Genomic DNA, 27,254 nt, shown 5'->3' with positions numbered 1-27,254 from the left:
TCATGCTATTTTTTGTTTTCCAATCTGCATCGTCACCCCCTTCCTATAACTAATAAGTGCTGCTTCATTTGCATTTTAATTGTAATTTCAGGAAAAAGGCTTACACAATGTACAAACCAATGCAATAAATCACTTTACCTCTTGCTCCACCACACAAGATGTCTACAGTCAACCGGTCCACAGTGTTACGGTTTCGTATTTTCCCTGATTTTCTGCGTAATTCTCTACCCCCCCCTTTTTCCAGCTCTCCAGCCCCCATCTTGAGTTCAGAGGAGGGACTTTCATTGCTGTTTAACAGCCCTGCACTATGCAACTTCTGTGTTCATGAGTCTTAAGGTGACATGCTTTACTAACCAGTTTTATGAACAGAAGTGTAAATCTTTCAGTTGCTGCTCAGTGTTCCTTGGAGACTGCTATCTATAATTGTCATTCTCAGTGACAATGACAGCGCTTGTCATTTTTAATGAGAAGTTATGTCTGTAGCGCACATGGAGATCTGCCCTTTATGATTGTCTTTTCGTCACTTGACACTCCAGTGATTTACAGAATGTAAACTGCTGACACTTGATCACTTAATACCTGGTGCCCCCCCGCCCCACCCCCTACCCCCCCACCCCCCTACCCACCACTGTTACCCAGACAGACTGGCACACGTGCACACACACAGACATACATAGACACACACACGCACACACCACTTGTGTGGTGCATATTTTTGAACACACAGACACACAAAAATAATCAGACTTTCTCTTACCTTGAAGGGTGTGGAAAGGGAGCATGAGGCATAGGCTATATGTAATGCATGACCGTGTGTGTAGGCTCTACACTGGTGCTGTCTAAATTCTGAATACTCAGCTTAATGTCAGTTGTAAATCAGTTTCTCAGCAAAAACGGGGCTGCCTACTTAACATGCAGTTTTTTGGGATAGCAAGTTCCTTTTCAAAGAATGAAACATTGGCATGTCCCCTCCCCTATGACTTGCACATGCTTGTGTGCACACATGCACACCCACACACACACACACACAGATGCATACACACACAATCACAACCACGTCCTTCCTTTCTCCTGTTTAAAGAAACCAGACGGCATTTTGGGACCCTTTGTCAACACAATTGTCACCATCATATTAGCAATGACACAGCAAATCATGACTACGAGCAAAGCCAGTGAAGAGTACAGTGTGCTGGAACGTTCCCCTAACCCTAACCCTAACCCTATCTGTTTGTACTTATGGTCCTTCTATGCAGTGTCCTGTGCTCATGACCAAGAGGACACAGTGTGTGGTTTTAACTTCCTCTGTGTCTGTGTCATGTAACAGTAAGGGTATGCGGGGGGGATGGGGGGGGTGGGGGGGGGGCATTGGCTTGAATCATGCTGTTTTACCTTCGAGTCACTTACTTGAGTCAATCACTTCAGCTGCTACAGTAAGAATACAACCATATAAATGTATTACATAATGTAAAATATGGAAAACTGCAAGTAAATACATGCTTGATTTTTCTCTCTTTTTTTGCCTGACCAGTTTCCGTGAGGGAAAGGTACATTACAAAGGTACACGCTGTTTATCGCTGCAGGAAAATAGTGGTGTTGCCAATATGTCACCTGAAGAGGTATATTTACCAAGACTTCAGTTAAGTAATGCTACGATTTCTAAGGGCATAGCTGCCCTTCACATGTCTCTTAACAGTAAATAATGGGATTAGTCAGAACAATAACCAATAGGCACAAAGGGGTGCTTCAGAGACCAGTCTGAGAGTCTCAGCTCTGGATCAAGACTATATATAACAGCACAGAGAGGTCTATCACGTGTATGAGTAGTCTGTATCTGGGATTCCTCCTCCTCTGTATCCACGGTTAGTGCCATACCTAGTGCTCGCCACAGGCTGGGTGTTTTTGTAAAGGCTAGTACCATTGGAAGGGAAGATAGTGTGGATGATGTAATCTTCCCTTAGGGGCTTGGCATGCATCTGCTCCCGGGCAGCCATGGGCGTCATCTGGAAGCCAGGTCCCCGGATCTCCAAGATGGAGGTGTCCTTCTTGGTGCCTGACTCGATGTAGTCGTCGCAGTGTTTGCTGTGGCGCGAGCCGCTTCGCCCGTAGCCAGAGTGCTCGCGGGCAGAGAGGCGTCGAGTCCGGTGCCCGCACCAGCAGAAGACCGCGAAAATCAGAGCGAGGGAGACCAGGGCCGTCGCCCCGCCGACGATCGCCGCCAGGGGAAGGGCGGTCAGCGGCTCAGACCCGTCCCCCTCCTCCCGATCCGAACCGGGCTGGCCGGGGTCCGAGGTCTCGGTCCTGGCGCACACCGGGCTCTCGGCCGCGTCCGCCCCGTCCCCCGCGAGCGCGCTCTTCCCGCCGGAGCCGGCGAGCTGGGGCGCCATGCAGATGATGTAGATGGAGCGCGGGTGCAGCGCGGTCAGCAGGTACTCCCGCCGGTCGCCCGGCACCAGCGTCTCCGTGATGGAGCCCGTGGCCATGTTGCTGCCCAGGCGGAGCCAGCTGAGGCGGAAGGAGGGCGTGGGCTGCGGGACGCGCCAGGTGACGTGGACGGAGTCGGCCGTGAGGGCCTTCACGCTGAGCGCCAGCGTCTCGGTCGCGGTGCTGCTGCCCAGCGGGTAGTCCAGGCTGGAGTCCGGGAAGCGCAGGCCGGGCCGCTTGGACCTGAGGGTGAAGAGCGAGCCCTGTGGGGAGGAGAGGGTGGAGGAGGCGGCAGCGGCCAGCCCGCCGTCCCCCCTGTCTCTGCCGCCGCCCGCTCCGCCGCCCACAGCCCCGCCCCCGCCCCCGCCCCCGCTGTCGCACTCCTCCATTTGGTCGGCCAGGTCCCTCAGGGCCATGCCCCGCACCCTCTCGGGGCCCTGGCAGGTGAGGCCCCGCACGGTGATGGCGGTGCCCCGGGCGCGCAGCCAGTCGTGCAGCCAGCGCAGGTTGCAGCCGCAGTACCAGGGGTTCCCCCGCACCAGCAGCTGCGACAGGCTGTCCAGGTCCCGGAACAGGCCCCGGGGCAGGGTGGTCAGGTTGTTGCCCGACAGGTCCAGCCTCTGCAGTTGACGCATCCGGTCCAGGGAGCCCCGCGGCATGTGGGCCAGCGCGTTGTCCTGCAGGTAGAGCCGCTGCAGGTGGGCGGCGGGCAGGTTGAGCGGGGGCGTCAGCAGGGAGTTGCGCACCAGCGACAGCTCCGTCAGGTTGGACAGGCGGGAGAAGGTGTCGTCCGCGATGCGCTGGTTGGCCAACAGGTTGCCGTCCAGGACGAGCCGGCGGAGGGAGGACAGCCCGCGGAAGGCGTGGGTGGGGATGGTGGAGATGCGGTTGTCCTCCAGGCGCAGCTCCTCCAGGGAGGACGGCAGGCCGGAGGGGATGCTGGACAGGTGGTTCCGCGAGAGGAAGAGCAGGCGGAGGCGCGGGTTGCCGGCGAAGGCCTGGTCCCCGATCCCCACGGTGGAGACGGAGTTGTCGTCCAGGTGCAGCTTCTCCAGCAGGGGCAGGCGGCCCAGCGCGGGGCGCGGCAGGGTGTGGATGTTGTTGTCCTGCAGGTGGAGCTCTCGCAGCGACGGCGGCAGGTGAAGGGGGAAGTCGTCCAGCTCGTTGTCGTAGAGGTACACCACGTGGACGGCCATGTGGAGCTCCAGGGAGGTGGGCAGCCCGGCGTTGTCGATGCGGTTGTTCTGCAGGTAGAGCACGGTGGCGGTGAAAGGCAGCGGCGGGATGGCGCTCAGCCCGCGGTCGTTGCAGTAGATGAAATCCTCGTCGCACCGGCACACCGACGGACACACCACCTCCCCGTCTCCCTCCCCTCCCAGGGTGGCCACGGCAGCGGCGGCTGCGGAGAACTCCAGCACTTCGGCCAGCAGCGTCAGGCACAGGAGCAGCAGAAAGAGCCAATCCCGGAGCTCCGCCACTCCTTCGGGAGCCATTTTGATTTCAGAGATCTGCTCCAGTCCCTTTCTAAAAAAAAAATGACTCCACCCCTCTATTTCGGGCAGGGATGGAGTAGTTCAAAGCTCGGCTGTGTACGTACTCCTGTCCAATCAGCTGAAGTCTGGAGATCTGTGCAGTCTTCTCAGTCTCCTAACTCCCTGTTGGAAAGAAGACAGAAGAATATGAACAAGCAAACAAGCACAATGGATCCCTTGGGTTATATGGTATGAACTGTGTAATGACAGATCTTATTCAATATACTTTATGTATTCATTCCTCTGAAAAAAGTTTTAATTGTTTTTATTCAAATGAGCTGTGTTTTTAAACTAGCCATACCCCCAATGGAACATTTCAGACGAGTGGTTATGCTGTGTACAACCACTTAGATCCCTTAAATGTAATCACCAAACAATGGACTTCAAGCATTTGCATTAATTATGCGGTTTCATCAGTTCTAGATTATGGCATTAAAAGTTTTGAAACACTGCTCTCGCAGACACAGACTTTAGCATTATTACTTCTCTACAATGCTGAAGCAATGTAATTGTGTTGCTACCTTGCTGCATAACAGACAATAACAATGTTATGGATTAGCTGCAATACATGAGGATTAACTCTATGCTGCAGTGCAGTGCAGGCCAACTGCAGCTGTTATTTATATTCTGGTCTCATGTCTTAATTATTTTTCCTAATTGCTTATTCAGAGTCAAGCAAACAACTATCCTAATCCACTCACTCAAGGTGCAGTATTTATGAAAATGCTTTGAGAAACTATAATCAGAGAGTCAACAAACCAAAGGTGCCTAAAATTACTACTAAATATATGTAAATATATACAAATGCAGCAATCTTCAACGTGTAGAAAGATAATATATGCATAAATGTCTGGCACCAAGCCACAGTAGCTTATTTATTCTTTGAGACATGGAGGCAGTATATATATTTTTTTAAATACCGATGTGCACTGTCTACAATGAATATTCTTCAAAAATAAGAACTAATTGGAAATAATAAATCACGGACTGTGTAATATGCTACATTCATGCCAACCTATAACTATGCAAGCTTAAATTTTGGCACAAATTGCAATTGAAGTTTGTCTGTATGCTACTGTACTTGTGAAAAATAAAAATCTTTGCAGGTAGGCTAATTTCATATTACAGCTTGTCACTGGGAGAGGCATACTGAATACAGTGGAATGAGATGGAACAGCTGAACATGCATTGGTAAAAAAAACAGTATTATTTGGGTACTTCCTTTCAAGAGACAGATTGAGAGAGCAAGAAGTGGAGGGAGAGTAAGAAGGAGAGAGAGAACATGAAGTGATAGAGGGGTGTTGGATATCTAAGGTTCTGTACATAGGCTATGGCTGTACATAGGCTACAGTGTCATACACGTCTGTGCATGTGAGTTTGTCTTTGTGTAGGTGAAGGTGCTTCTACATTCACTGGATGCGGTAATAACTGGGGACAATGTGTTTGGATCACTGAGGACTGGTTCAGCTGGCCAATGCAGACACTTGGGCGCCCCAGACAGCACACAGTATGTAAAGTAGCTGTATACTTTGCACTGCAGCAATGCCAATAATGGATTTGATTGGGCCAAGAGAGGACAGGGAAGGGCAGTGTCAATTTACACTGAAAAACAAAGATAGGGACAGAGAGAAAAAGAGGGACAGAGAAGCAGAGAAAGAAACAAAGGAAAGGCATAGAGACAGAGAAAAAGAGAGGGAGAGTGGGAGAGTGAGAAAGAGAGACTTTTAACTTTTTTATTCAAACTGCATTTCATTCAACATCACTTCAAAAAAAGAAAAGAAAAAGAAACAAACATGAAAAAATAAAACTGATCCAAGAGCCATACTCAAATATTAATAAGCAATTATCCTTCTTCTAATGAACACAAGCAAGATTGTAAGCACCATCTAGGTATAAATTGCTTGAAATTATTGAATAACAATAATAAAAAGGATACTTAAGTGTATTAAAATACTATACAAAAATATTTCAAGTGAACTCTAATTTCTACTTAGTTTCTCTATTTAATTTGAAGTATGCTTAAAATTTACATTTTAAAAGTACTGTATACTTCCAAATATATATATGATGAAGTTGTATATCAGTGTACTTCAAATAAGCATACTAAATCGCACATAATTTCAGTGGTATTTTAGTGTACTTCTAAAAAGTATACTGTGGTTTAATTTGTACTTTAGTGCACTTCAAATAAGTATACTAAATTGCATATACTTATAGCGGTGCTTATATAAAATATATCTTATTTTAATCTCTAGACAGCATACTTCTAGTATTATTTCTTAAACTTCACTTAAACCTAAACATGCATTGTAGTATACTTATGAAAAGTGCACTTAATTTTAATCCTGGTAAATTATACCTTCTGAAATTATACTGTACTTTAAATATCATTTTATTTAATCATATTTAAAGTATACCTTTGAAAAGGATACCAAATTACACTTACAATTAATGAAATTTAAGTATGGTTTCAGCAAATTAATTAGCCCTTTGTTTCCACCCCTGGAAAGTGAACTACTATCGCACTTTTCTAACACCTATTCAGGCTAAAGGCTATCCACTTTTTTCCTTTTAAGTATATGTTTATGAGTATAAGCATATTCTTTCAGTTATTCATTTGAGCAGAATAAAGTTAGGTGTTTTTCCTACATGAAGTGTATTTGTAAAAAAAAAAAAAGAAAACAACAGAGCAGAAAATGAATATGATGATATATCAGAAGGACATGGCATGCTGGTGCAGTGGGCAATCACCACAAACCTGAACAGGGATAAGTGGGTTAGATATTGGAAGGATTTATATTTTACTTAATATAGTATCTGTGTTATGATTGATGGCTTTGTACTTAAAATGCACTTCTAACATATAGTATAGATTGTGATATTACTACACTATAAATATCCTTCTATACTACCATCTAATATTGCATGCTATTTAAAGTATATTTTGAACAAAATAGTGATCAATTTAAACCCAGGGAACTGCCAAAACCTAAAAATCACCCTTTAAATGGGTACTTAAAGTCCCAATTTAGTGGACTCAGTGCAAGTACAACTAAGTACACTAGTTGCAAATTTATACAAACTTTAGTGTATTTACTACACTTAAAACACAGCCAATTTAATTTGTACAGTTAGTACATAATTCGTATATATGCATTTAAAGTATATTTCGTACATTTTTTAAAAGTATACTTTAAGTATGATATTTTGTTCACTTGGGAATACTTGAGCTAATCAGGAAACACAAGCACGACATCAGCTGGGCTGGTGTTTCCCATATGGTGTTTTCTTGTGCTCAAAATCGTCACTTTCGCTTGCCCAACCACAAACTTCACCAGATCTGCTCTAGCGCGTGCAAACGTGGGCTAGAGCTAGAGAGAGAGAGAGAGAGAGAGGAAGAAATATCTCTGTTTCATAAGATGTACATATTGCAATATCTATTGCATTGCAGTTACATTTGATTCCAACCTATATCAGAAAAGGAATTTTGGAGAAAAAAACACGTGGACTTGTTCATTGTTCTACCCATTTAACTTCAGACCAAATTTAACCGATAGAAAATATACACTACTGGAGGAGAGATGAAAGATGGAATTCAACACTAGTAAAAGTAAATAACCCTTCTAAAACTGCAGAGCAATTTACAAAAGTTCCAGAATGTACATTAAGCATGTGTCTACCATTATTTACATGTATGTCTGTGTACATTTAGCCAGCTACCACCACTGACGGTTCAGGTATTCTGATTCTGTGAAGTACTGCGCCTTGAAACATTTTGAAGGAACTAAGCAGAATTTAGAAATTAGCTTTATACATCTTCACAAATCAAAATGATTGTTCAAAGGACACGTATCCTCTTTGGTCTCACTGAGCCAGCTTCCATCATCACATTTCATGCTCAGCTGCATCAAGAATCAAGATAATCCGTGAAAAGATATACACTGATTAATTAATGCTAATTTGTATCGGACATTCAATAACGGTGTAATAAAGTCTATCCCCACTTGCAAACTCTTGTCCTTTTTACACAGCAGAAATCACCACAAAAGACATTTCCGTGCATATACTGTGCCTCATATATATATATATATATATATATATATATATATATATATATAGATGTGTGTGTGTGTGTGACTACATGAACATAAATGTGCTATATTTCACTGCCTTTTTAATTAGTGCTTTGGCTGAACTGCTCACAGAACATGCAGATAATTAGTGTTGCTGGGATCGACCACTCTGCATCATTCTCTGCAATGCACAGTGAGCTCAGTAAATGCTCATCTATTTCACAAAATGAAACTTTATCAACGATCAAATTCCATCTGAGCAGCTGCACGCAGTCCATGTGGAAGCACATTTACCGAAGTGGAAAATCGCTTCAGCCAATCGCTGTAATGAATTAAAAGCATACAATATGACATAATGCCAACACAAATTGCCCTGATCATGATATTAAGATAAAAGGGAGGTTCGTTCGGCAAATGCTTTTTTCAATGGATTAGCATACATGGATCGGGCTTTGACCATGTTTCTCAGCTTCTGCATGTGTACACAGCCTGCGTTGATTGGTGGAAACAAACTGCTATCATGTGATATCTGACCAGCCACTAACCTGAGCTCTGTCTAAAAATGCATTTTGGTCCTTTGTCATATACAGTCAGCACTCATCACACCTTGTTTGACCAGGCACACTTGAAAAAAAAACAAAAAACAAAAAACAGAACACATTTTGCGATGTGTGAATGTGGAAAAAGAGAGCTGTGTTGTCGCTCTGAATCGAGCACACTCACTAGCTCGCTTTCTCTCTCTCTCTCTCCTTCTTTCTCTCGCTCATGCGTGTGCCCATGCATTCTCTTCCCATTCTGTACATGCCCTGCATGAATAAAGAGGCTGCCGAATCACAATTCCCCTCCGCCTCTCGCACAGAGTCCTTAAATCCTGTGTTTCATCACCATTCCCTCTTTCAAAGGCCTCTCTCTCCCTTCGTGTGCATATATTTATCTACATTCTGCCATTTAGGGCTTTCGCACTCTTCCTTTACTACATCTGTTCCTTTCATTCCCTCCTTTTCTCATTCTCTTTCTTCCAGTTCACAACTGTTCTTTTCAATATTCCTGTACACTGTACACCCTATCCCTCTGGTGCATATACCGGCTCTTTGTTCTAGTCTTCAGTTAAGCAGTCCTTAAATCCCATTTTAAGCATTGTAAGCCATCCTCTTTTCCAGCTCGGCAGAAAAAACTATTCTGAAATGCAATGCACTTATTTACTTAAAACAAATAATAATAATAATAATAATAACAACAACAACAACATTGGTGATGAGAAGAAAAAGAAGAAGAAGAAATTACCAAACACAAATTAATTAAGAATCCATGTCCCCTCGATTCATAATCAAAAGAAGAACAACATGTTTACTATTATAATATACACGCATTAATAGACATTTTGTTTCAGCATTACTGTAATTGAAAACTGAAATTCTGAGCATTGGTCTTCTGTAGTGCCCCTCTGTCAGGTGAAATCACTGAAGTCAGCTAATGCACCCTTACCTCCAAACACTGCTTGAAGACCGGAAGGGGTTGGTCCTCCAGCCCTGTGTACTATGTGTACGGTTGCTGAATTTAACACAACAGTGGTGTGATGAAAAGCTATCTTCAGCAATCCATAGGGTGGTAAAACCTTCCTGGGATTGTCTTCAGATTCAGTGCCCAGTGATGTCCTCTCCTCCGTAGACTAAGATGCTTGGCTGGGACCACCATGGTGAAAGACAGGACTTCTGTTCAATCCTTCCCAGAGCAACCATTCTTGATCCCGCTGTGTCTGTTTAGGCCTACTGGCTGATCCAGTCACCTACATGCTAGTCATTGCCGTCCCCATCCAGCTAGTCAGTTAAAGGATGAAGCTGAATTTCAATCCAGTTTGTTAATACGTTTTCAAGTACGGAGCAATTCAACAGTAGGTTGCGCAAGGTCATAAATGTGTTCTGAGGAAACCTGATCATAGACAGAAAGTGATTGTTTTTGGCGTCCATAAACGGTACCCTACTGAAGTTGTAAGTAAATAATGCTCTTAGTCCATTTTATTCTCTGAGCAAAGATTGCCCATTCTTCTGTCTTCGGTGTTTTGTTCAGGCTTGTTAAATTTTTGCTTCTTTTTATTCTGCTGAGAAGTTCACAGCACCAAAGCTGAATCCTGGTTTCTGTGTGTACGTCACGGTAGGGACATCAGCATCACCCTGAAAAGGCAAAGTCTTTATTAATCAAATCTCACAGTATAGGTGAAAAGAAAGGGGGGATAACAAACATTACATTAAAAACATAAAGCAAAATCATAATTTTTGCCATCCAGGCAATGATGTTTTACTGTACCTCAAGTATAGTATTTTCTCCTCAAACATACTCAATTCATTTATCATATTATATTACTCTAACCATCTTCACTGACCTGTCTCCATGCACTGTTATAATTCTTTTGAAGTTGAATTACGAATCTGATTACTTTTCTGATTATACACTCCCTGATAAGTACAGATTTAGAGATAATAACACACTTGGGAATAGATGCAAAGAATTTCAATAATGAAATACATTTATTTAAATGTGAAAAATAAATAAATAAATGAATAAACCATGACCAAGCAAACACTCAAAAGCTGCGTGCTTGCCTCCATGTCAATCAATGTGTCAGTCATATCTTTTGTTGCACTTTGATATAGTCAAGTAAAATCCTCTACACTCTCATCCACAGGGAAAACCAGGCTTAATGTAGAACACGAGACAAGACAATGCATGAAATGGAGACAGACTGAAAGCGTGTCTGTGTGTGTGTGTGTGTCTGCGAGAGAGAAAGAGAGAGAGAGAGAAAAGTCCCTTTCACTCTCCAGTTTGTTCAGCTTGCCGTCATTTTTATGTTTCTGTTTATGCTTATACTGTCTGTGTGTCCTGCAGACATCTGTCATTCCTTTATTTTCTTTCTCTCCCCATGGCTCTCGGTCCTGCCAAACAGCTTTTTACTAGAACCATTCAACTGAGATCCAAGCAAGGTGCCTGTGTCAATACGGCTGTGTTTTGGATTTTGCGTGCATGTGCGTGTGCGAGGGTGAGAAAGAAAGTGAGAATGTGTCAGTGTGTGACTTCCTCTGTCTGGCATACTATTTAACAACTCAATACACGTAGCCACCTCATTTTTTCCTTTCAATTTATCATTTAGGAAGAGAGAAAGGCTGGGAGAGAAGGGGAGAGAAGTGAGGGAGGGTTATGAACTCATCGGCATATAATTTGGAGGCAGAAATGACTGTCAGACTGAGCAAGATTTAAATGAGGCAGTTTAACATACCGGTCAGTCACTGATAAACTGTGCGCGTGTGTGTGCCTGCATGTGTTTATATGCTTCTGTGCGTATCAAAGCAGCAGTCAAGCACTGAATGACCCCACCAACTGGAACTCTCTCTCTTTCTCTTCCCTTCTCTCTCTCTACCTCTCTCTATCACCCCTTCTGACTTCTACTCCTTTTTAAACAGTCCAGGAAGGTGGAACAGAGTTGCCAAGATGAAAATGTTTCATGTATGGCTGGGCGTATGGATCAGTACTGGATTAAATGTTGGAGGCATTGCTGATGACTTTTGTATGATCAGGAAAAACTATAAAAAAAATTTGTTGAAATAATTGTATGAACAAACTTTGGGTTATCGATACACATTTCATTTATAGGGGCCAAGTGTCTACATACCTTAGGGTGGAGTTTGAGTACCACAAAATAATGAGTGATGAGGCAACATTAACAGGAATGGTGTGTACTGAGAGAGGATTTGTGGCAGATGATGAAGAGATGAAGACATGCTTGGATTGAGTGGTGTTTAGTATTTTTTGTTGGCTTTTGGCTTTTTTATTTTAGTCTGTTTGAGTCTGTGAGTGGAGGGTCTGGAATAGGACTGGGGGTTATTAGGATGGGTACATCATGGTCTGGTTTTATGGAACTGTGGAGGCTTTGCATGTTTAATAAAGGGAAGTCTCACTCAAAAAAATGAAAGATTCACTCCCTTTCTCTCACCTTCTTTCTCTTTCTCCTCTCTTTCTCTTTCTCTCTCTCTGGGCAATCATGGGTCATGGATCAGATGTTTGATCAGATACTGAGTAAATTGACTTGATTTGATTTAGATCAAAATGAAGTGAAAATGACTGCCATGGCAGATATGCTCAGAACACTGTTCTCGGTTTTTAGTACTGTGTTACACATTTGTTTGTCCTCAGTACAGAGCAACAGTCCTACTTTAGCCCAGTGATATAAAAACAGTCTGCTGAATTACAGCTGAGCAAGGAGGCTGTCTGATGGAGTATTCATTAAGGCTTATAATGGACCCGTACGCCCAAATGTGTGCACTCTAAACTGTACCTCTGTGACACTCAAGGGACGAAAATGAGCCTATTATCAGAATTCTTTAACATTCAAAGGTGCTGTGCAGTATTTGCTATGCTCATATCTTTGTCATGTTGACACTACAACCCTATTAAATAAGATTTGACTTGGAAATAACTGCCAGAAGTATCATGCTGTGCATTACAACAGCCTGTCTGGGAGACTGCCGCTATGATTTGATATTGATTAGCTACAGTAATCAGCATGGAAGCAGTCACTGGATGGGGCTCAGAAGACATACGCGCAGAGATACAGGACGATGTGACTGGACTCTCAACACAGCTGCACATAGCGCCCATTCACGGAGAGGGCCACGGACAGAGAAGGTATGAAACGTAAAGGGCCAGAGGGAGGGATGAGAAGAAAGAAGGAAACGTAGGGAAGAGTTAAAAATTAAGGAAGAAAAATGTGAGAGAAGGATTCTTCTCTTCCCCTTTTTCCCAGATATTTTTTCTCTCTCTCTAACTCCTCCATTAAGTGTAACAGTCCAATCAAGAATTCTTTTAGGGTAGTTGATTAAAAGAATCCCATATGCAGTGTGTGACGCTCAATTTACTTTCTTCCGCTCATTTTCTCTCTGTCTCCCTCTCTCCCTCCCTTTCTTTCTCTGAAAAATGACACCAGGCTAGCAGAAGGACATTTGATATGACCAGATTATATCTTGTGTTTGCTTTTTAAAGGTGAACAAACAACACTGAAATGTTCGCGGGAAAAAGGCAATAGACGGTGTAATTTACAATACACATGCGAAGCGGGTGTGGGTGTTGACCTAACAGAGGTGAAGGTGCAATTAGAAATAAACGTTCTAACAAGGAGTCCCAGGGTTTCGATGTTGCCTGGATTCTGCTCTTTATTTACATTTTCAAATAAAGGGTTCTCAAATGTCAGTCACCCTTATCCCCCCCCCAGCCTATTTAAAGTCAGTGGCTTTATATCCTTTTCACTTCAAGATTTCATTCAGCATCTCTCCATCCATCTCTGCTCTTTCCCTATCAGTTCTCCGTAGCTTTCAATTTTCGATCAGTCGTGCAGTGTCCTCTGCCTTTTTCTTCCCCAGCATTGAGGCGGATGAGTTCAGACAAGCCTAATTCAGACAGAAGAGCAGGAAGCCGAGCCGGAGAAATGAAAGGCCAGATAAAAGAGGAGGAAGGAATGAAAGACAGGATAGAGATTGAAGTAAAAATGAAGTAAAATGTACCTACTGTATGGGAAAGGGCTAGAGAGAGAGAGCGAAACAGAGAGAATTCAATGTGAGCAAGACAGAATGAATGTGAGAAGGGGGTATGGCCATTTTATGGAAAGAGAGATTGAATGTGGCAGGGGAGAAAGGAGGGATCGAGAAGAGAGCAATGTAAACAGAAAGCCATATGAGGGCTTTTTAAATATTAATTTTGGCTACGGAGCACTAATTAACTGTCCTGGGTACATTATTAGTTGATTAAATGTTTTTATTGGCAGTTAAATGGCTATGTCTACATGCCTGAGAGAGAGGGAGGACATCAGTAAAGCTGTCACAGGCTACAGTTGAGTGCCATAACAGCACTGCAATATATATAACCTACATGCTTTCTCACTGGGGCAAGCACTGTATCATACATCATATACTGGCTACATTTACATGCACAGCAGTACCCCAATTAATGGGAGTAATCAGTTTATGCCAGCATTTAGATTATTAGGTACACGTGGACATAAGTAATGTTCCATAATTGGCCTATGCACAACAGAAATGGTGTATGTGGCAGCCATGCTTATATTCATCCGGGATCTTCCGCCTGATGTGTGCATTTGCAAAAAAACAAAAGAAATCAGAGTAAGACACCTACATGCACCAGAACATTTAAAGCACGTGGCTTAATCGAGTTTTGAATATGCCAAATTGACCTTATACCAATAAACTTAATCAGATAAAGGCATTTAAATGACCATTTTAATAATCAGTGTATTGCCATAATCAGGGTAAGAGTATTAGTATGCATGGCCATGTAAATGCATACACAGTTGGTAGCTATGTACTGTATGGACACACACGCAAGTAACACACACACACAAACACACACACATGCACGTACCCACTGCATTGTTCTTTGTATTTTCATTCTGGTGCTTCTAACCTCCCACTCCCCTGCCTAACACCCTCCTCACACCGTCCTTCCGTCAGCCTTTTTCAGACTTGTTCCATTTCCACTCCTCATGCTGTTATTTTCCCCATTTTCTTCTCTCTCTCTCTCTCTCTCTCTCTCTCTCTATCTCTCCTGCTTAAACACACATGCACATGGAAACACACATGCATGCATACATTTATATTATGCACACAACAACATGAATGTATGCAAAGGCACACACACACACACACACACACACATACATACACACGCATTCGCACACTCGCGAGCACACGCATTCTGTGTCTCTGCTGCTCCCTGTATCTGTGCTAATGATGCAGTGACTGGAAATAAACAGCCAATTTAAGTGCTGGATACTTCAGTGCTCTTGCTAGCTGCCTCCTGCTCTCACCCCCTCTCCCTCTGCTGTCATAGTCACACATAGGCAACGCATGCCACGGGGACAAGGTCAGTGCACTGAGAGGGAAGGAGACGCAGGGGGAAAATGGAGAAAGAGGAAATTGCAAAGAGCGTCAGAAAATATCACATCCAACACATACTTCAACTTGCCCGCTCCGAATGAGGCTGTAATACAGTATGTGCTGAGCGGCACATTCACAGAAAGAAGAGCGATTTACGGTGCTTTTCTTAGGTCGTTAATCGATACAGCAAGTGTTTCTGGTCAATTCCCTATTATGGAGCCTCGAACAAATGACATGACAGCTTGAGTCGATTGAGTTAAGAAGAATGAACGTTTACAAATGGCAATTTCCATCTGAAATCACTTCCTTCTCCGAGAGACAGAGCTGCACGTTTGAGCCATTCAGTTCAGTGAGCAGCACTGCCGGTCTCCTCAAGTCAGAAGGAGTGTTCAGTCAAGTCTGAAAAAGAAGCTACCAATAAAGTCTGATCAAATGAACCATATCTGGTCTTCTGAAGTGTCAAGGGGGCTGGGGAGATTACATCTACAGCTTCTGTTAGAAGTTCAGATCGTCTTACAGTACTTCTCTGCAGTGCGTGTGTGTGTGTGTGTGTGTGTGTGTGTGTGTGTGTAGGTGTGTGTGTGTGTGTGTGTGTGTGTGCGCGCATGTGTGTACTGTGTGTCATACTTGTGTTTGCATATGCATGTGTTTCAGTGTGCAGGTGTTCATCTCCATGCATGGATGTATGTGTCTGCCGGTTCGACCACCAAAATTCATCTGTTCTATTCCTTCACAGAACATGAATATTGATATGAAGCTTGCAGCTGCAGCAGACTTAATAATGAATCGGCCCTAATGATTTAATGGGTCTACACGTTGACACCTCCCACAGGCTTTCAAACATCTGAGTCATTTAAAACACACCTTCGGGCCGTCTGGGTAGTGTAGAGGTATAAGCACTCGTCTACCACCGCAGAGACCCGGGTTCAATTCCCGGCAGCAGTACTTCCAACTTGGTCAGACGTTCCTACGAACACAATTGGCTGTGTTTGCGGGCGGGAAGCCGGTGAGGGTATGAGTCCTGATTGTTGCATTAGCGACTGGTTGGTCGGGGCGCCTATTCAGCAGGAATGCGGGAGATAGCGTGAACCTCTGGGGGAGATAGTGTGAGCCTCCCCAGCGTGTTACACTCTCCCAGTGAAACTCTGCGCTGTCAGGTGAAAAGAAGCGGCTGATGACTCCACTGCATGTGGAGTCAAGAGGAGCCATGTAGCCAGTCTACACCCTCCCCAGACCAACAGAGGATAACGCATCGACCAGGACTAACGCACCCTCCCCAGACCAACAGAGGATAACGCATCGACCAGAAATGTGGCTGGTCCACACGGGGAATTAGTATAAGAACTAAATTGGGGAGAAAATGGGAGAAAATGGCAAAAAAACACACCTTGTGTGAGAGATATATATGAAGAGAAGACTATGTCAAAGGTAGAAAGTTTACCTCCTTTTCTCTGTTGTTTTCTCTCTTTTACTGGTTCTTTGTCGCTCCTCCGTTTTCCCCCCATACCACTTGTTTTCGCCAAATGTGTCACTGTCCTCATCTTCACATGCCCCTTCTTCTTTCCCCAAGCCTCCTATCTCTCACCCCATCCTTTTTACTTACATGCCCTCATCTTTACACTATCTTGGCCTCTTTCTCCTTCTTCTTTCCTCCTCATCCATTCTCTTCTCCTCCTTTGCCTCCCCTTTTCTTCCATTCACCATCCTGTCCTGTACCCTCTCTCTGCCTGCTTTTACTTATTTTCCTTTTTTCTGTCACACCCTCCACAAAATATTGTCTTTACTGTCACTTATTAATGAACCTAATATTATACTAAAACCTGACTACCATGCCACGTCAATTCTGAGGCGTTTACAATAACACAGCAACGTTTTCATTATTAGTTTACTTATTTAATTAGTTACCCCTTGAGGATAATTTGATTGCGTAGGGCAGGGCTGCCCAACCCTGTTCCAGGAGATCTAACATCCTCTAAATTTTCAACCAAAATTTGGACACAGCTGATTCAACTAATTGGCAGCTCAATGAGATCTCTAGCTGTTGAATGAGGTGTACTTTGTTAGGGTTGGGGGGAAAACCTAAAGGGCAGTAGATCTCCAGGAGCAGGGTTGGGCAGCCCTGGCATAGGGTATGACCAAGATATTGCGTAAAATATACCAACGGTACTCTTAATCTCATAGGTGAAAATTTTTTACATAAATTGCATAGCAAAACTACCAGAGGGCTACTAAACTCAAGCACAGGAATCCGGAACATGCGGTAGAGGTCCCTGTGGTGGAGGCTGTTATGGCATACCAAGGCCGTGGCCCGGGTCTGTGAGGCGTTTGTACGCTGTAATGATGCTCTCCTGCTCCCAGCCTCCGGGTTCTATTTGCACAGGCCGCATCAAATCTCCTTTTCGGTTTCAGTGGGAATTGCGTATCTGAGCTGATCTCATTTTGCTTTGCCTTTTTCTTATTTAATGAAATCCGCTGGTTCAAACTAATTATGTTTGGGCCTCCACAAAGGATCCCATTTAGCATTTTTTGCTTGTCTTTTTTTTTACAGTTTGGGTGATTTGGGTAAGATGCCATGCTTTCAGTTAGAAGAAGCCAGCGGCAGATGGGTTCCCCCTCTGAGTCAGGTTCCGCTCAAGGTTTCTTCCTATTACCAGCCAGGGAGTATTTCCTTGCCACTGTCGCCCTAGGCGTGCTCTTGGGGGGGTTCAGGCCTGGATCTCTGCTAAGCTGCTTTGTGACAATGGCCTTTGTAAAAAAAGAGCTATAGAAATAAAATTGAGTTGACTTGAATTGAATTGAACAACATACACGTATGGAACTATATCTCATCAGCTCTCTACGGTTCTGTCCAATGGAGGGTGAATGCACTGTCAAGCACCCATACATTAAGAAAAAATGACTATTCAATCTATGTCAACGTTAAAGCTTGTTCACCATACTGCACTAATGACGTGAGGCAGCCTAAGCACCATATATAAAATGCTCTCACACAGATTGCCACCTCTATATCTCTACTCTCTTCCTCCAACAGTTATGTCTGTGCGTGTCTCCCCCATAACACCCTACCCCATTCCCCCTCTTTAATAGCATTTGTATGTTGTGTGTCAGTTCAATCTCTGGTGTTGCACTAACATCACACCGTACTGCAATAATCTTGGATTGGATGCTGCCGTTGCTGCCATAGTTCTGTCTGATGCCAAACTGCATCCAAGTAGAAAACCTCATGCTGAAGGTTGCTCTTGTTTGGCATCTTGAAATATCAAATACTAATTCAAGGGGAACCAAAATCACACATTGAATAAAAAAAATATATATACAGGCAGATAGCAATGGATCCCTTGTTTCTTCGCATAGGGAATTTTAGGGAATATTCTTGATGTCAAAATCATTAATTAAATAATTACTTCCTGTTTTTTTTTGTTGATAATTCTATACATTTTCTCAAAACACCGGAATTGACCATTGAAACAATGTGCACTAACAGATATTTTATATCTTACCTATCAGATCCATAAAAAAAGTAGATTTTAAAGTGGAATTCCCAAAACCATTAAAAAAAAAAAAACATTTGGATTCACCTTAGTAAACTTCAGTATCAAAAGCCCAAAATGACTGTTTCACTGAAATAGCATATCGATGTGTGTTCAGGAATAAGCCCTTTAAACCCCAGGACCAGAGCTCTTTCATGGAATGCCGCCAGCAGAATACTAATTGATTGTTGTTGAGCGTTATCGGTCCTTCTGACGATAATGAGCTAATTGGATATAGCCTCTTGGGAACAGGTAAAAAAAGAACAAGGATTGGAGACTGCATTCTTTATTTTAGATCGTTGTGGCATTAATCTGGTTGCCTGGACACTGCTGGGTTGGTCTTGATCTGTGTGGCTAAGTCATAATCCAGTGAGCCATGTAGTCACAGTGACAAAGTGCGAAAGTCTAGTTTTTAAATATGGCACTGGATTACAAGTGTACAGACAGTGTCATATTTAAAAACTAACTGAATACATATTTTGGTAACGCAGTTTGAATGAATATGTGTTTGTGTGTGCTTGTGACTGAGAGTGTCTTTGTCCACTGTAGCTTTGTGTATGTGCATGTGCGTGTGTAACAGAGAGAGATACCATAATATTGCTACGGTATGAGAGAATGTAGAATGTCTGTCGCTGTTAAATTACAGTCAGTATTTGTATTGGCATGTTCACTGCACCCTACAGGTTGCCAATTGTTTCCTATTGAGAAAGGGGATGGAGAGGAGAGACATTAAGCCAATAGAAGGAGAATGCAGAGTTGCTATTATAAAACACACCAAAGGCCTCCTCCCTCCCTTCTCTCTCTTATCCCTCTTTTTTTGTTCCCCCTCTCTTTCTGATGAAGTCGAATTGCCATGGCCATTCAGAAGAAAGAGGCGGAGAGAAGTGAGAGAGACAGGGAGCAAGTGAGGGAGAGAGATGCAGACACAGCATCTGCTGAGAGACAGAACACCAACGATTGGGGGAAAAACTGAAAAATTGGGTATAGAAAAGGTCTGCTGAGAAAAAAGGGAGGATGGTAAAAAGTACAGAGAGAGGAATATAAAGGCATGTAAGAGGGATTGAACTAAGGGGGGGGGGGGGGGGGGGGGCAAGGTTTAAGAAATGTTACACTAAATTCCAGCATTCCAATACCAAGCAGCCCCCTGGTATCATAGCAGTATAGCCTACTGCAGTGTGAGTGTGTCTGCTCTGTCCTTTATTCACATTTCTGCATGGAGTTGCAGTACTGTATTATAGCAGTCTTGCACATCATGAAACAATCACATTTGCATCTGTTTTATGAAATCCGTTTCTAAGAATTAGTATCCTTCGGAATGTATCTATTAGCTCTCATAATGGTTTGATTTGTAATAAAGTGATGTGCAGTGTTTCATTTGGAACAGCATTCATTTTCAATTCTATGCGATTAATGTATCAATATTTTCAGGTATTGTAATCTGTGATTGTTTGACACTCCAATTAAAATAGAAGGTCCCGTTATAAAAGATGTTAAAAACCACCTCACTGAAGCTTCTTGCCAAGTAAAGTGCATATTATACGATAACAAACGCTGAGCGAAATTAATTCAAAGCCTACAACCTGACAAAAAGAAACCAATGTTAGACGAACAAACTGTTTAGCAAAATTCCAATGTGCAATTAACATAAAACAGTATTCAAATAATTAGAATAATATCTATATTTTTAATTCATTTGCATAAGATCGGAGCACTATATGGCAATGTAACACCTAGTCAATTAGCCTAATCTGGGGCTAAGAAGAGCTAGAGGAGATAGTGTCCCTCACTTCAGCACTCATTTAGCGACTGAGTGAGCAGCTCAGCCAAAATAATGGCAATACCTCCATTATATCACGAGCTGAACAAGAATCCACCAGAGCAGTGGAAGCCACTGAACAGCCTCTTCCCTGGTTTTAATTTGAAAGTCACTCTTAAATGGGGAGTTAATATTTATCCAAAGGATAATCTCATAAAGGTGCCGGTAATACACATGCACACACACCGGCATACACACTGGCGTGCACTCCTAGGCACTGGCACAAAACGAGAGAGGGAGGCAGAGAGAGAAACAGAGAGAGAGAGAGAGCAGGTGAAGGGAATGGGGGAGAGATGGATTGAGATAGCCAACAGGCATGCTGCATGTTTACAGCTAAGAGTAGTCACATCCCAGGAGATTCATGGAAGTTGGTGGGGAGAAGGAAAACATGATTTCAATGTCCTTCTGGGAGGGAAAAAAGCAGGGTTAGAAGACAGAAGAGAATGATGATGGGGGATAGGAGGGAAAACATGCTGGACAGAAAGAGATAGATAAAAATAAAGACATGAGGCCAGTCATGTGCACGTGGGGAGGAAGAAATAGATTTGGAAACGGACATTATAATGAATTTTGGAAATATACTCCTGGTAATACCGCAATATTCTGGAGAAAGCTAAATGCATAATGGGTTCATTCACTGTGCTTTGTGATAGTGACCTTCAGTGGCACCCATTCCTGAATGGGGATGACTCATTTTGGTAGGAGATTATCTCCATTTCTCTAGCCCAAAGCATCTCCACAACCACAATCCCCCCCCCCCCCCCCCCCCATCCCTCCCATCCATCCTGAACAGAACAGGGCACTTTAACACAGGGCACTTACACAAATTCTAGTGTCAAGCAGACGCAGTAAGCACCACTTTTTCTTATTTTTAAGAATGTAGAGTTTTACTTGAAACTACAACGATTGGGGGCTTCAGCATATTTTTACTATACAAGTGTCTAGTTTTCAACAGTGCAGGGATAGGTCACCCTAACCACAAGGCTACTGTGATAGTTGTAAAACTGTAATGTAATGCAGTGCATTGTACTTGACAATGCCACAGTGTGCTGAGTGGGCATGGCCATGCTGCAGAAATGTCACCACAGGAGCCAGTCCAGTTGCAGTGCGACTCTGAGGCAGTGGCCTGCATGAGTGTCAGTTAGTGGACAGCTTGAACAGGAGGAGAGACTACCAGTTTATTTAAAAGGTAAACATATATGTTGTATCCCATAACAGTATAATTCATAAAACGCTGAAGCAACTGTTCACTGCCCCTGGTGCAAAGAATGGCCATTTATTCTAATTTCATATCTAATGTGCAGCACTATTGTAGTCTCTCTGCCTCTCTCTCTCTCTCTCTCTCTCTCTCTTTCTATCACACACACACACATGCACACATGCCCTCTCTCTCTCTCTCTCACACACACACACACACACACACAAACAGTCAATGATTCCTAGTCCCTCAGTCCACACCAATTACACATATACACAATCTTCCAATACACACGAATGCAAACGCGCGCACGCACGCACGCACACACACAGTTACAGAGTCAATGATTCCTAGATCCCCCCACCCCAATCGCATGCGAACACACACTCACAATGCGCACATGCAAGCACACACACAAAACAAACATACGACAAACGCACAAACAAACATGCTAAAATATACATTTGCGCAATTATGGTTACAACTCAAGCTCGAAGTGCCTGCACATTCAACCTGTTCCATCATTCATTGACTTGCGTGTTTAAACACTTCGACTCCGAATTTGAACCCCCCCACCCCGGCCGTTTTTTTTACTCTTCTCTTCTCAAAGCATTACTGGCGGCGACTGAATGAGAACGGAATTACAAGCTGAATACACAAACATACAAACGAAACCATAGCTAAAACATTAACATGTACAGACAGTTAAATAAGCACGACGTGTGTCATTTGTGCGGGCTTGCGTTTTACAATAACCACGCTTCCTTTTACAATAACCAAAAACGATCTTATTCATTTCTTTTGAGAATAATGAAACAAAACATTCTAGTAATAACAATATAAAGCACAAACATTTTCTCGTATCTTTTCTCTCAGTGCATAGCCTAATATGCTATTACAATTAGGGGAGTCAACCTGACCTGACAGAGACTGAAAACAAGGACTTAAAAAATCACAGCTCTCAGAAATTAATTGTACCTCTGAAATTAAACTGAAGTCATCCTACCTTTTTTAAAACCGTTGCCTTTTCTATTCCTTTCATCCCGTTTCCGCCTTCGTTTTCCGCCTCGGTCTCTCTCGCTCTCTCCCTCTGTGTTATTTCTCTAAAAAATTCTGTAATCGACAGCTCCCCCCAAATCTGTCATTCAGGGGTGAAGGGGGAGCTAACATCCGCTTTCAATGGTCTGTAATTCCAAATAAAGTCTCCAGCGTTGTTTTGAGCCCGTGTGTCAGTCAGTCATCATGTCAGTCCGTCGTTTGCCCCATACGTTCCTCTCTTCTTCGCTCCCTCCCTCATCGCTCTTTTCAGTGCAAATACGCCCACCGTCGCTAAATTAATACAGGCTGTAATACAATAAACTACATATGTGTTAAACCAGTAAGTCTGTCAGAAAACATCCAATGCCGTATGCGTATTTGACATTCCGTAAAATATCTCACTGCTTTTTCCCGTTTCTTTTCTCTCTTCAAGTCGTATAATTTATATTCGTATCGCATTACACTTTGTTTTCTCTACAGAGGATAGCAACGGCAATGTTCAATTGTGACTGTTGTGCGGTTTGTGCGTTTGCACTGGTTTGAGATAATAGTGGCAGAGACGAATAAACAAGGGGAAAGAGGATGTGATAAAACGACGCGTAGGCTAATATATTTCAGCCTAGAAGATAAGGATAGAAGCTAAAGAAACGGGAATTTTCAAAGTACAGTCTAAATAGACTTTATTTTTGTAAAAAGATGCATACGTACATATTGCACATGCCTTTACTTACCTACAGTGCAGTCCGTAAGTATTTTGGAAGTGACACAAATTTTGCTGTTTCCGCTCTGTACTCCAGCACATTGGATTCTAAACGAAACAATGAATATGTGGTTAAAGTGCAGACTGTCAGCTTCAGTATGAGGCTGGAGTACTCATTCACTTCCATATCAAGTGATTCCTGTAGCAATTACCTCTTTTTTATATAGCTATAGTAACCCCATTTTAGGAGACCAAAAGTCATTGGAAAAATGTACCTATTCTTAAATAAAGTCATCATATTTAGCACTTGATTGCAAACCCTTTGCATTCGACCCATAGACCTCAGCAGACACTGGGTATCTTCTCTGGCAGTGCTCTGCCAGGCTTGTACTGCAGCCATATTCAATTCACGTTTATTTCCAGGAATTATTGCCTCATTATTGTCTTGTTTTCAGCAACTAAAACACGCATTCAGTTGGATGATTGCTTTCGCCAATCAAGAAGATTCAATTTTTTGGCCCTAAAAAAGTATGGGTTCATTGTCTTCCTGCAATGTGAAACACTGTTCAGTGAGTTTCAGGGATATGGTTGGATCTTTTCTGTAAACTTCAGCAGTCACATCATCAAGTGAGCCGGTTCTACTGGCAGCAATACACACCCAAGCTTTAACACATATTGGATCATGAGCATTTCCTTTCTTTCTCCACACTTCTCTCTTTCCATCACTTTGGAACAGGTTAATACTCATTTCACCCATCCATAAGAACTTCCAGAACTCTACAGTTTTTCTTCACAACTGAAAGTATTCAGTCATCCACTCAGTCATCTACAGTGGTCTTCCATGGTCGACCAGATTGTTTGCTATTGCTAAGCTCACAAGTGTATTTTTGCTAACAAACAGTTAATTTAGACTCTGATCAATTCATTCAGATTTTTCCAGCCAAAAATAGCCTGTTTACTGTCTCTCTACATGACGACTGGTTTACTTTGGTTGTTATGTAGAGAGGCAACAGCAGCAGGCTCCAAATGCAAACACACCAGGAATTGACTCTAGAACTTTTGCATCTTTCTTGTGCATGAACTAATGACACACAGCTCAACTCAACTAGCCAAAAAACAGACAAGCAGCCAATTGTCCGATTACTTTTGGTTCCCCAGAAAGGGCAGACTGTGTAAAAAGGGAAGAAATTCCTGCATAGTTTGAAAATTAAATTAAATTTGCAAATTAAAGCTGACAGTCTACACTTTAACCTCATATTCATTGTTTAATTTTAAATCCATTGTACTGGAGTAGAGTGCCAAAACAACAAAAATTGTGTCACTGTCCAAATACTTACAGACAGCACTGTATATACCATGAGCATGACAATGTTTAGGACAAAGACATGCCTTTCTCTTGATTTGGCTCTGTACTCATGTTGTTTCAGATTAAAGTGCAGATTCTCAGCTTTTATTGAAGGGCAGTGTTCGAATTATGGGTGGATTTTGGGGGGTCTGACCCCCATAATTACGACTTGGACCCCCCCAAAAGAGGTAAAAACAACATGTCGGGGGTGTCAAAACATTTATATATCCTTCTTACCTGTAATCATAAATATTACAATATATTTCCCATCAGTGGCGTCACTAGGGACCAATTACTCTTGTAATATTTACGAGTGATAAAATTTTTTGTTAATTTTTCTTTCTTTCCTTTTGTGTTCATTTGTAGTTTATAAATTGTGCGGCACGGTGGTTCAGTGGGTAGCACTGTCGCCTCACAGTGAAAGGTGTGTGTGCCCTGCGATAGATTGGTGGCCTGTCCAGGGTATATTCCTGCCTCTCACTCAATGCACACTGAGATAGGCTCCAGGAACCCCCCCCACCATGCCTGATAAGCGGGTATAGATAATGGACGGATTTTATAATTTTTATTTAGGAGCACAATTTCTGCAGCTTGTCATACCAGGCTTACGTTCCAACATTTTTGTCATTTGGGCTCATTATTATTGCAAATATTATGAGCCGGCTTGTTTTCTGTGCTGTGGTTTCAATGAACCATTTCCTATGGTGCATTTCACGATAGTGAAATGCACTGATTGTCAAGTCAGTAAACTGCTCTTGTGTTAATACCTCAGCATTAAGTGCATTGATCTAAAACGGTCTTCGAAATGTTACTGTTGATGAAGTGTGGGCCCATGGTCAGACAGAAGTGCACTTTCCCACAGATGGTCTCATTTCTTATTTTATTGCTGAATTAACTGTTCTTTTTTTTTTAATTTTTTTTTTTTTTTTACTGTTGTCAGTGTGAAATAGCTCCTGTCCCAACTGTTGGCTTTCCCACTTGTCAATCTAGATGGTACAGGGGAAGGTCTGACCTTAAATTTAGTCTTTGAGCTGCATATTGACAAAGCCTGGACATGACAACTTATTCTCAATACTGTTTAATAATGACAGTAGTTATAGTAAAATCAATAAGTGGTCTCTCTGCCCCCTCTCCCCATCCTACGGAATTTTCATGCATCTATATTCTCTGCATCTGAATGGCTAAATTATTAAATGTCCCCCTACAACTACATCCTCGGCATTAAGGGTGATAGGGGTAGGGATAACACATATGCCATTTAAATGCCCGGGGTATCAACACCTTGTCAACCAATAGCCGTCTTTTCCCATCCTTGCTTCATTCTCCAGTGGCAAAAACAAAGAGCTGCAGTCTGTTTATTCAGTTTCAATCCTCTCTAGAATTAGCCAGCTTCAGGGCCTGATTGAGGGCACTCATGCCAGGGTTCAGCTACTGAGTTTAAATTGGATGTACGTATTAGATTTTAGACGCAGCCAGAATTGTTGTGCTATTTTTCATGCTGTTAATAAATGACACCCAGGCTAATTCTGCTGTACAGGCATTATTTGTTGTTTTTTCTTTGTTTGATAAGATGCTTCTGCACAATTCAGCAGGTAGGGTTTGAATAGGTTGCCTGTTCCCCACAGTGTATATTTGCTGACTGAGTAGACCCCAAACCTCACTTCTATTCAGTACAATGGGCTGAATTGCAAAAACAAGTAGCCTGAACCAGATTATAATTATAATCTCTCTCTCTCTCTCTCTCTCTCTCTCTCTCTCTCTCTCTCTCTCTGTCATTGTGTTGTTTTGGCTTCTGTGCTGCTTTCAATTTAATTTCTTTTTCTCATTATTTAGCCTTTTCTCTACACTGATTTTTAGAGACAGATGGGGAGAATGAGATTGGTGCAGCTACATACAAAGTTATCTCCCTCATCTCCATAATTAACTTGGTTTCAGTAACTAGCCCTTGGACTTTGGTGTTGCCATGGTTACCTCTCTGTCTACAATTTCTCATGTGTGCCTTAGTGCGAGTGCACGTGTTTGTGTGTGTGTGTGTGTGTGCGTGCGTGCGTGCCTGTGTGCGTGTGTTTGTGTGTATGTGTGTTTATGGGTGTGCATCTGCATCTCAACTCAATATAAGTGTGTGTGGGTGTGTGTGATGCGTGTGCGATAGAGATTTATGGGTGTGGAGCACTGTGTAAATAAACGGTAACACTGTTGACTGACTATCAGAGCTTGGTAGGGGGAGATGTTAAGTGTCTGGCTGTGTGCTAATCAATACCAGTAATAAATCTACCCTGCAATTCTGACTGAACAGAGCCACCCACCCATCCTACAGACTCCCTCCAGTCCTATTCATCTACCTGTCTATTTCAAAACAGAGTCAGTTAAAATCAAATCTGGGTTTAATGCCTTGGTACGTGAAAATCAAGTATTGTAGAAGCATGCACACAACTCATAAAAGAAAGCATTATGATAACATGTTCCTTATTACTCTAACTCCAAATGAACACACATACAAACACACACACATACACACACACACACACACACAGACATACGTACACACACAAACACACAACACACACATACACAGACATACGTACACACACAAACACAGGGACTATTGATTGTCTGGGATAATACAGCAGTCTGTTGTGATATGTATATGTTGTGTAATAAGA

At 42.7% G+C, this 27,254-nt stretch overlaps 1 protein-coding gene across 2 annotated transcripts; it reads right to left on the bottom strand.

Annotated features, from left to right (window-relative positions):
• Positions 1 to 629: 629 nt before the first annotated feature.
• LOC118235050 (leucine-rich repeat transmembrane protein FLRT1-like) lies at positions 630 to 23,381 on the bottom strand. Of its 2 annotated transcripts, none has more exons than XM_035432019.1 (3): positions 23,278 to 23,381; positions 9,512 to 10,197; positions 630 to 4,076 (listed from the first exon to the last, which is right to left on the bottom strand). In XM_035432019.1, the coding sequence occupies exon 3, from the start codon at positions 3,912 to 3,914 to the stop codon at positions 1,809 to 1,811; it is 2,106 nt and encodes a 701-aa protein (XP_035287910.1). In that variant the 5' UTR covers positions 3,915 to 4,076; positions 9,512 to 10,197; positions 23,278 to 23,381; the 3' UTR covers positions 630 to 1,808. The 2 variants fall into 2 exon arrangements, with proteins under 2 accessions (XP_035287910.1, XP_035287909.1); XM_035432018.1 differs by lacking the exon at positions 23,278 to 23,381 and adding an exon at positions 22,515 to 23,144.
• Positions 23,382 to 27,254: the final 3,873 nt, after the last annotated feature.

The sequence above is a fragment of the Anguilla anguilla genome, chromosome 9, assembly GCF_013347855.1.
Source record: "Anguilla anguilla isolate fAngAng1 chromosome 9, fAngAng1.pri, whole genome shotgun sequence".
Lineage (NCBI taxonomy): Eukaryota > Metazoa > Chordata > Actinopteri > Anguilliformes > Anguillidae > Anguilla > Anguilla anguilla.
This window is presented reverse-complemented; position numbering and strand designations above follow the sequence as displayed.